Source organism: Prosopis cineraria, unplaced genomic scaffold (genome assembly GCF_029017545.1).
Source record: "Prosopis cineraria cultivar Desert tree isolate PC_DT_omini unplaced genomic scaffold, ASM2901754v1 PC560, whole genome shotgun sequence".
NCBI lineage: Eukaryota > Viridiplantae > Streptophyta > Magnoliopsida > Fabales > Fabaceae > Prosopis > Prosopis cineraria.
In genome coordinates, this window is record NW_026555885.1 from 1 (window position 1) to 10,647 (window position 10,647).

The window sequence follows — 10,647 nt, forward strand, 5'->3', positions numbered from 1 at the left end:
TTTTTGGCTTCATTAACATCTTTGGGGTTCAAAACCGCTTGGCTGGTTGGTCGAAGAGAGAAGTCTTGCCCACATCCTGTCTGTGATCACAACCTTGTTCTGCCTCTCAGTGATTCTCTGGTTTTCAAAATTGAGACATCCACAATATAGTCAGAACAATTCTGATCTTTAGAGAATACAAACTCTGAAAACAAAATAAATAGTTTAGTGGAAATAGAGAACAAATAGGCATGACGCTTTAGCTGTTTTTGTTCATATGCATTTGAATATGTGGCAATGACAATGAATGATGTAAAATGCAGTTTCATTCTTTCATTTCAATTATAGAAGGAACAATGCATTTTGGGTTTATCATTGGCAATCCGTTGATGGGGACAGTCACATGCACACAGAGCCATGAATCAGTACCTAAGGATATGGGATGTGACTTACATTGAATGGAATATAAGTATGTCTGCCGTTGACCAGCCCAACTGTGAATCCAGTATACCCGGCCATTGCACCGTGAACTGCACTCTGAGCAAGAAGTGTGCAGTAGACATTGTCTGATGCATTGCTTGGAATTGCCCGGATCATGTAAGTAGGATCTGCCAGATAACTCGGTTTAAGAACTCCACATTATCTTCTAGGTTCAATAAAAAGAAGCTTCCAATCTTCTCCCCTCAGCTCCCTCCTCCCCATCAAAATAGCATACCATATGAAGATATATATCCATGAAAGAGGAGTCAGCATAGAGAAACTCACCTATATATTTGAGAGTGATAGCCATCTTATTTTGCTTTGCAAAATGATCCTATTAGAGGAAAAAAGAATGTTAGAGAGTGCACAAGGCCCCAGGATCAAGATTCCACAGTACGAAAAGTCAAATGTTATGCATTCACATACTATTCTTTGCACAAACAGTGCCATTGAGTTTGAATATCTTTTTTCCCAAACTCAGTGTCAATGCCACCAAGTTCAAAAATCCAAATAATGAATCTCTTTTATCCATATAGATACAGAATATTTCGCAGTCATATGGTGTAAGCAGGTAAGATAATCATATACCAAAAATATAGAAAAAAAATCTTCAAATGTCAAACTGGAAGTGCCACCAAATTGAAGCAAAAATTTTGTACATGTCAGAAAAAGTTCTAAGTTCAAACTTGGTCGCAGTGCTGCCAAGTTCAAAAAAAAGTATAGCATATGAATGCAAAACTTTACACTACCACACTCCTCAATCTTTTACAGAGTTTCTTTTTTCTTTTTTTGGGGGGGTGGGTTGGTGGATTTCACTATAAATTAAATGTTCTGTCGGAAAAAAACTTCTAAGGATACAAAAAATTTAAAGCTGATAAAAATATGCATCGCTATACAAATTATAAGTAGGTCGAACAAAATTGACAAAAACAGTGGGATTTCTATCAATTATGGTATGGAGATGCCAGCTAGTCATGGTGATGTGTAAATAGAATCAAGTAACCAACACAACTTATCAAGCTTGTGAAACGACATGTACCAAATCTGTCTAGTTATTTTTATTGGCTCTATAACAGCTCAAATATATATATATATATATATATTAAAAAGAACTAGATATCCTTTTAAATTCACATCTATTTATTTTGTTTTCCAATCATATCTTTAAGCAATATAAAAAATGCATTTAGTGGCATAAGAGGTTTCCAAAAGTAGATGCCGCATGGACAAAATCAGAAGTAAAGAAAGATATCAAATAAACTCACAATTCATCAATTTAATCAGTTAGGAATATGACATTTAAAGAAACCTCAAGGGGTTGTGGCTCGGGAATAAGGACACTTCTAAATGTCAGATATCTGTGTATCGAGAGAAAGCTAAGGTAGTGTTTACAATCTCTCTAATATGCAGACTTTTTATACATACATATATATAAAAGAGGAGTTATAGTTTAGTTTCTTACAATTGCTCTCAATTCTCAAAGATTATTAAAAGGGTCATCCAATATTGGCCACGGCTAACAGTTTTTCTGCTCACCTATTGGTGGGGTTTGAGTCAAAATAGTCTTGGGGAATAAATACAGGTCTCATGAATCATGAGCACCTGTATCAATCAAATAAATCTTGCCTTAAGCCCAGCATGTCATGATGTCCAGTTGATCTCTAAGAGATAGGCAAGAGCTACAATGGCCAGAGAAAATCTTTGCAGTCAAGAAATTCTCCACCTTCAGGAAAAGACAGGAGGCGATGATATTGATTTAATAGCACTTGGATGTTCTAAAAGATATATGGCTGGATGTGCAGCCTGTAGACTAAACAAACTGCCGTGGAAAAAGTATTCTATTTAAAGAATATTGTGAAACATGAGTTAATACCTTAATCCCCTGAGATATCCATAGACCAACATCTTGAAGCAGTTTGTTTCCAGAAGCATCCTTCTGGTTTGCAGCCTGGATACTCTCTGTAAGGAGATTTTGTCCTGCTCCCTCAGCTATGACTATGACCATATGTCCATTTTCTTTTAGCCTTTTCTCAATAAATTCAAAAAGTCCGCCCTTTCCCTCAAGGTAGAAGGGTGACTCTGGAATCAAGCAACAGTCCACATCTCTACTAGCAAGAGTAGCATACAATGCAATGAAACCTACAGGCATAGATATACTCATAATAATTAAGGAAAGCAACTGGCATCATTTAAGAGGACTTCAATGAAAAATCAAATTTATATTTGCATGAGACAAACTTAGCACTGAGGGTCCACGTTATCCAAGTTAGAAACTTATAAGATGACAAATATCAATATGATGTATACCACTGTAGCGTCCCATCAGCTTTACAACCCCAATCCCATTCTCAATACTTTCAGCCTCAACATGCGCTGCATTAATGGCACGTTGAGCCTCCTCAACAGCAGTATCAAAACCGAAGGACTTGTCAATAACCTAAGGTGAGAGAAGGAAATTTACATGAAGTTCCTTCAAAAATTTGATAACCAACTATTCCCTGGTTATAAGAAATCATAAAAAAAAATTATTTGAATTCATAAAGAACTAAGAAACGTGATCAAACATACTGGGATATCATTATCAATGGTTTTAGGAATTCCAGCAATTGCCACTTTGAGACCTCGCCTTCTAATTTCCTGCACATACCCAAAATCTATTCAAAATGTTTACCCAATATGAAAAGATGCTAAGAATGACAACAAGTTAATCATGCAGTTGCAGAACAGGTCCACAGAAATTAAAAATGCTGTTCCCAGGATTCATTGCTTAACATTCTAGACAAAATTTGAAAAAACTAAGATTAGAAAGAGACTTGGTACAAATTGGCCTACATTTCTTCACTGTCCCGCAGATAGTTGCCTTTGGAATAATCTCTTTTGGTATTCTTGGAGAGAGATAGCACATCCTAGTAGTTTGGGTTAGTTTCTCCAAATTCACTAGAAAGAATTTGGTTATATGAGGGATAATAAAACTTTGTGGCAATCTACACCTTTTGGAGACAGCTTATCAGGTTGGAGTTTATCCGAATGCATGGTAAATTTGGATAGTGAAATTAACTCACATGCTAGGCTTGCAGCATAACTATATTGAGTGACTCCAGTGAGAAGATGACTTGATTCATGCACATTCGTAGTGCCACAATAGTTTATTTTATTGGTCATGCGAACACAATTTAATAACAAGGTGGCAGGGGTTCAATAGTGGGGGGGAAGCAAGTTTTATAAAATTATAGGTACTTAATTACTTATGACTAAATTAACAACTGAGTACTATTTTAGGGACCAAAAAAGTAAATAAACCAAAGATATATACCATATTTCTCCTTTAAGTGAAATGAGCCTCCCCACCTACCTTCATTTTTTACTGGGGCCAAGAGAAGCAACATTAAAATACAAAATACCTCATAAATCACAGCTGCTCCTCTCTGGGTTCCATCTCCTCCGATAATATAAACCTGTAACAATGACTAAACATATGATTATTCATGCTGTGACAATAAACTGTTCAGGTTTAACTGTATATAACAAACAAATTTTCTCAACATTCAGCATCCAGGAAACTTCATCTAAATAAGATTAAAGCATAATAGACCTGGTTAATTCCACGATCCTGTATGCTGTCAACTATCTTGCCAGTATCATGCCCTCCCCGTGATGTCCCAAGAATGGTACCCCCACGCTTATGGATATCATTGACCACTCTGGGTGTTAAAGTAATGGTGTTCTTGGAATAGAAACCTCTGTAACCCCCCTGTATATAACCACATGGAAGTCGGTGGAGAAACCAAGTGCAAATCAATCCATAAGATGAAAAGGATAAAGGGAAGATAAAAACATATTTCAAGATATCCAAATATTGTTTGGTTAAAAACCTATATTAAAGTAAGTTTTGAATGGGAAGTAATTGCCATTCAAACTTATGACTCGGTGACAAAATATTTTCACCTTCCGAATCAATAGCTCAAATCTGGCGCCCTTGAATCATAATTTGTCATTATCAGCCTTGAATAGAAAGTAATTAATTTCCAGCAACTCAATTTATTAGCTAGCACCTGTAAACCCATAATATGCCCATGTTTCTAGTAATTATTCACCATGCTTTTCTCTTCATGGCTGGAGTATTTACAGGGTGAGCATTGAAATGCAGTCTTCTCAATTATTTTACATGAATATAACATACTACATAGGCCTCTCTTAAGTTTTGCTAAAGCTACACTGTAGTGTAATTTTAAATTTCTTGACTAAAGTAACATCCATCAACCACTCTTAAATATTCTTTTATAGAAGGTATCTTAGTAAAGTTTTGGCTCAAGTGAATATTTTCAAAATAAGAGGGAAGTCTGTAATTTTAGCAAAACTGAGTAGCAATTCGTATAAATTACTCTTATTTTTTCAATATTAATTTTGCAAAATGAGAAGCTCCATACCTAATAGATCAAGTTCAAAGCACAAACATTAAGTTCCTACACACAACCACTGGAAATAAAGACAAACCACATAGCTAAGAGAAGTCTAGCTTGCCTAAGAAGAACATAGAAGTGCTCGTAAAGACATATAGATGCATCCAAATAGAGTCGATTAATCTAAGATGTTGCAAACAAATATATAGTGATGACTATATTGTAATACCTTTCATAAATGAAGTCCACTCTGAGTTCACCTCTTGCACTAAGAAATATCATTCTAGCATCCAATTAAGTATTATCATCTTTGGCCAAGAAAAAAAGTATAAACTTCCAAAACATTTATACCAAGTTGGGAACGGTTGAATGCAGGGGTAATTACCCATGCCATTCTACAGAAAATATGAAATAAATCAAAAACAGTAGTCTAGCAAAACGAGTACATCATGATTTTGCAACTATGTAAGCTTTATTTAAAAGTGCAAATCAGAGGCTGTATAACAAGGCAACAGATAATATATCAAACATAAACTAATTGCGAATATGCTGCTTACATCTATACCAAGGACTTTGTTGACACCGTACATGTGAGATAGACCGCAGACTATTTCCCTTATGACTGTGTTGAGTCCAGGGCAAAGACCACCGCATGTAACAATGCACGCATGCACATCATCCGACTTAAAATACACCTGCACAGCATATTAAGTTACTGTCAGCTAAATCGAGATGGTTCTCAATAATACATCTACAAGAGAAAAATTACCTTTTGCCGGGGTCCTGCTCGTCGAAAATGTACACCCCTTGGACTACTCTTATGAACGACGATCTATGGAAAGATTGCACGGAAGTCAAATCAAATGCACCATGTTGATGCCGATAAGAAAGGGGAAAAAAATACAATTTCCTTTCCTTATTCTTCTTTTGCATCGAAAGGTTCAAAGAAAAGGGGGATGGAATCCTTTGGCATCAGTTTTCTCTATTTCAATGTAACAAAAGAAGAACTTCCTCCCCCTTTCAACCTTTCTTTTCCCTGAATAGAGACATAAAGACAAACCCTGAAGGGGCACTATACTGAGTTCGAATGGAAAAGGAATTCATAGATCATTTAACAGGGAAGACTAAATGCTAAGGGCGTATGAGATAGAAGAAGGAGACAAGAAGCAGGAAACGTGCAGAATAGAACCTTCTGAGGAACAGTGTCATCGACGTCAACAAAATACTGCCTGATGATAAGTATTAAGCAAATTAAGAATCAGTATATTGATTACAACAAGCAAGCAACGCACATTCTAACATTAACGAATTGGAAGGCTTCACTTACTTCACAACTGAATATGCTGGGTTAGATCGCAACGGATTTGGGTATGTCTGCGAATACAATCAGGGACCATGTAATATTAACAAAGTGAACAGCAAGTTCCAGCAAAATCAAAACATATAAATGATTCACCATGCAATCAATAAGCACGAGAGTGTGGTTTCTCTAAGTTCCTGATACTAACACATTTCCACACAAATGAAACTGAAAGATAGAGGAAGTAATTAAAAGAAGGGTGGAAATGAAACAGTGAAGTAAAAGAGAGTTACGGGAAGACTAGAAATATAGTCATTGAAGTGAGGAACGTCCTCGAGTATGTAACCAAACTCGCCATGGACGATCTTCATCTGCGAATCCTCAGATCCCATTTTTTGAGCTACGGTTTCCTTTCAATTTCCTTCTTTTTTTTATTTTCTTTTTTCAAACAGGGATGGCGACCGAAAAAGAAATGAGCCTTAACAGGAGGTCGTGCCCGCAAAAACGGAAAGCTGCATATATATATATATATATATATTATGCTTGCAAGTTGCGCCGCGACGGAAGACGGAGATTAGGTGAGAAGGGAATGAACTCCAATCTAGACCGTCCCTGTCAATGCGTCCTAGCAAAAACTGACGGCGTGGGTTCAAGAATTTTCTTTGCAGCGCAATACAGGGTACTGACTACTGGATACTAAGGATTGCCGCTAAGGAAATCCAGAGCAGTTTTGCAAAGCACTGGGCGCGGAGGGAGGAGAAGGCTGAGATGCAAAACCAGCGGCGCAGCTTTACCGGGCACTGTAGCTAACATTCCCTCCGCAAAATTATTTGATTGCATCGTTTATCTAAATATACAGTTATTACATTATAAAAATAATAAAGATCTGGCATAAAAAATAAAGATGATAGATATATAGGACACATTTTGTTTTTACCTTATTTCATATAAAAATTACTTAATTTTAAATTATTTTATAAATTTTTATGATATTTATTTTATTTTTAAAAATAATTAGGATCTCAAAAAATGCATATATCTAATTATTTTAAGAAGTTAATTTAAAGGAAAAATAACAATTAAGGAACCCTGAGTATGTTAATTCTAATTAAGAATCATGAAATGTTAAAATCCAAATTAAGGATTGTGGTTTTTGATTGGAATAAAAAATATACCTAACTTTACAGAATTACCCTCCACTAAACACTAAAAGATATCAGCTCTTACTTGCATTCTCTATTTTTTTGGGTGTAAAAAATATGCTTTCATGTATGCGAAAAATCTGAGCAAAAAATCATAGTCTTCAATGGAATAGATTGTCATTTGAGTCATCATCTTCTCTCCCTCTTAGTGATAGATAATTACATCTATTGCTTCTTTTTCATCCTCTTCCCTCCCCTGTGTGAAAAATCTAAAGTTTTAAAGTTTTCATCTTCTCTCTATCTTTATGTTTTCTCATTCTCTCTTAGGTGAAAAATAATTTTTGTATCTTTGTAAATAATATTTTACATCATTTCTCTTATATAGCTAAGAAAAAAAGAGAGATATTGTTGATGATTATATAGATTATATACATATACACATACAATAAATAATTTCTGAGATAGATAGTGTTGAAAAAAATTGAGTAAAAAAAGGTGTAATGTGGATGCTGATTTTTTTCTATTATGTGATAAAAAGTGTGCCAATATTAAAAAATATAACATGGATGTTGAATTGTTGTAATTATAGTTGGGATTACGAGAATGATAATTGTAAAGTAATAAATTATTAACAACTTTTATCTTACAAAATTTTTATGTAGAGTTGATTGTGGCATGTATGTCATCATTCACCTCAGACAATGCAATGATACTATGCAAGGGAATGATGCAATCATACCATGCCTCTGTTAATTGATTTGCTCCAATTGTGCAAGAATAATTGAGTAAAATGAGGTTTAAGCTATTGTATTGCCTGATGACTCATCCACACAATAGAATAGCCTCACAAGTAATGATATATATTTCAAATGCCAGGCACAGAGGACTAAAAAGATTGAATGAATAGATTAGACAATTGTGATATAGATTTTCACAAGTTATGTTTTGATCATATCTATGATGTAAATTAAAATTTTATGTATTTAAGTATTTTCCGTGGCTCAATGTATATGATACAACAATTAATCTTAAGTATTTTTTTGCTAAATTTACAAGAAACTAGACAAGTCATTGGTGAATTATCTTGATTAATGTTATTGATTCCCAAACCATGTTAGTGAATTTTCAAGTTATGTTAACGAATTCCCAAGTCATGTTTATGAATCTCAATTTGGATAAGTGATTTTTTTGTTAAACAATCATATCTCAAGTAAGGTTTTCATAAGATACAATACCAATATTCTCATATCAAGCTAGTGAATTTTCAAATGGAGCTAATTGTGCATTGATAAGCATAAAATTTGATAAGTCATGGGTAAATTATCTTAATTGACGTCAGTGAATTTCCAAGCCATTTTAGTATATTCGTAAGTAATATTGAAACTTTTTAAAGCTTAGTTTCTAAAATTATAAGAAACAATCTATTCTTGAATAGGGTTTCATATTTCCACAAGATATAATAGCAACATTCCCATGCCATGTTTGTATATTCATAAATGACTTTGTGACATTTCAAAAGTTTCTCTGATATTAGGAAAAAATATATATTCTTAAGTGAGGTTCATGTTTTCTCAAGTTACAATAATAATTTCCCATTCTATAATAGTAATTTTAATAGTCTTATATTATCACAGTAGTTACGCTTGCACATAATTAAATCTGAAATAAATATTAGCATTATATTACATTGATTTCAATGCATATACACTATATTTGCATTCCTTTTTACACACAAAATATTTCATCTACCTAAATGGTACTCGTGCAGTCTGCTTTTTAAAAGATAACATAAATTGCAAACTTATTTACATAATTTGTCATCACCATAAATATAAAAAATATGGTGTGGATGTCTATACAAAAATTGAGTCAACAGCAAAACACACTGAATAAATAAAAACAGATACATTCTAATTTCAAACCAATTAATATGCATATGGTTTTCACCATCTTTCAGTCCCTACATCTATTCTTGGATTAAGATTTAAGCATTTATTCTTGATATGCCTAACCTGATTACATCTTGAGCAATAGTACACCTTCTTGTTTTAAAATTGTGACTCTCTTCGCTTGGTGTATAGTTGTCCTGAGGAACGTGTAATCAGTGATAATTTTAAAAAGGTATTGTTTTTGTAATATTTATAATATATATCGATCAATTGAGGCATATCAATGATTTTTACACAAATCATTGTGAATCTATAATTTTTTCTTATATATAGATGCTTTTGTAAATACAATCACATCTTCAAATATCTATCCAATACTCATAAATAAATCATTTCATTTTACTTAATTAACCTCAAGGAGTAGTGTGAGAGCATTTTGTGTTGAATATGGCAAAGAGGGTGATATTCCTTCAAGCTCTTGCCTAGAGGAAGATTCTAGCTGTGACTATTATAAGAAATCTTCCATCTTGCATTTACAATTACTCATAGGTTAATACTTCTTTTACAGAAGTACTTGCCATATAAAAAATAAACTTAAAACAACTAGGAGCAATATGTAAATTTATTATTTCACAACCATCATTCCCACAATCCCAACTATGACTATAGCAATTTAACACCCATGTTACATTTATTAACATCAACATGCTTTTCATCACAACAGAAAAAAAAAATTAGCATTCATGTTACGACTTTATTTTTTTTTCACTTAATTTTTTTAACACTATCTGTGTCTTACTTGAAAGCGATCATTCCTGTAATCCCAACTATGGCTACAATAATTTAGCATTAATGTTACATTTTTCAATATCGGTGTACTTTTCATCACAAAATAAAAAAAAATTAGCATCCACATTACATCTTTTTTTCATTCAATTTTTTTCAACACTATCTGTCTCAGAAATTATTTATTGTGTGTGTATATGTATATAATCATCAACAAGATCTATATTTTTCTTAGCTATAGAAGAGAAATGATGTAAAATATCATTTACAGAGATACAAAAATTATCTTTTGCCCGAGAGAGAAGAGAAGACATAAAAGATAAAAAAGAGAAAAATTTTAAAACTTCAGATTTTTCACATAGGGGAGGGAAGAAGATGAAAAAGAAGCAATGAATATAATTACCTATCATTAAGAGGGAGAGAAGATGATGATTAAATAATGATCCACTCCATTGAAGACTATGATTTTTTGCTCAAATTTTTTATGCAGATGATAGCAAATTTTTCGCACCCAAAATGAGCAGAGAATGCAAGCAAAAGCTAATCTCTTTTAGTATTTAGTGAAGGACAATTTTGTAAAGTTAAGCATATTTTTTATTTTAATTAAAAATCATGATCCTTAATTGAGATTTCAATATTTCATGATCCTTAATTGAAATTAATATCCTTAG

At 33.3% G+C, this 10,647-nt stretch overlaps 1 protein-coding gene across 3 annotated transcripts; it reads right to left on the reverse strand.

Annotated features, from left to right (window-relative positions):
- Nucleotides 1–2: 2 nt before the first annotated feature.
- Nucleotides 3–6,982, reverse strand: LOC129297579 (ATP-dependent 6-phosphofructokinase 3-like). 3 transcript variants are annotated; one of them, XM_054935912.1, is made up of 13 exons: nt 6,453–6,980; nt 6,187–6,233; nt 6,049–6,088; nt 5,629–5,691; nt 5,417–5,554; nt 4,052–4,210; nt 3,861–3,914; nt 3,028–3,096; nt 2,767–2,896; nt 2,333–2,598; nt 745–793; nt 433–587; nt 3–117 (listed from the first exon to the last, which is right to left on the reverse strand). In XM_054935912.1, exons 1-13 carry the CDS (start codon nt 6,549–6,551, stop codon nt 13–15), a joined length of 1,374 nt encoding a protein of 457 aa, XP_054791887.1. In that variant the 5' UTR covers nt 6,552–6,980; the 3' UTR covers nt 3–12. The 3 variants fall into 3 exon arrangements, 2 of the variants coding, with proteins under 2 accessions (XP_054791887.1, XP_054791888.1); XM_054935913.1 differs by having other exon boundaries at nt 50–184; nt 6,453–6,981; XR_008590222.1 differs by lacking the exon at nt 3–117 and adding an exon at nt 1,996–2,182 and having other exon boundaries at nt 535–587; nt 6,453–6,982.
- Nucleotides 6,983–10,647: the final 3,665 nt, after the last annotated feature.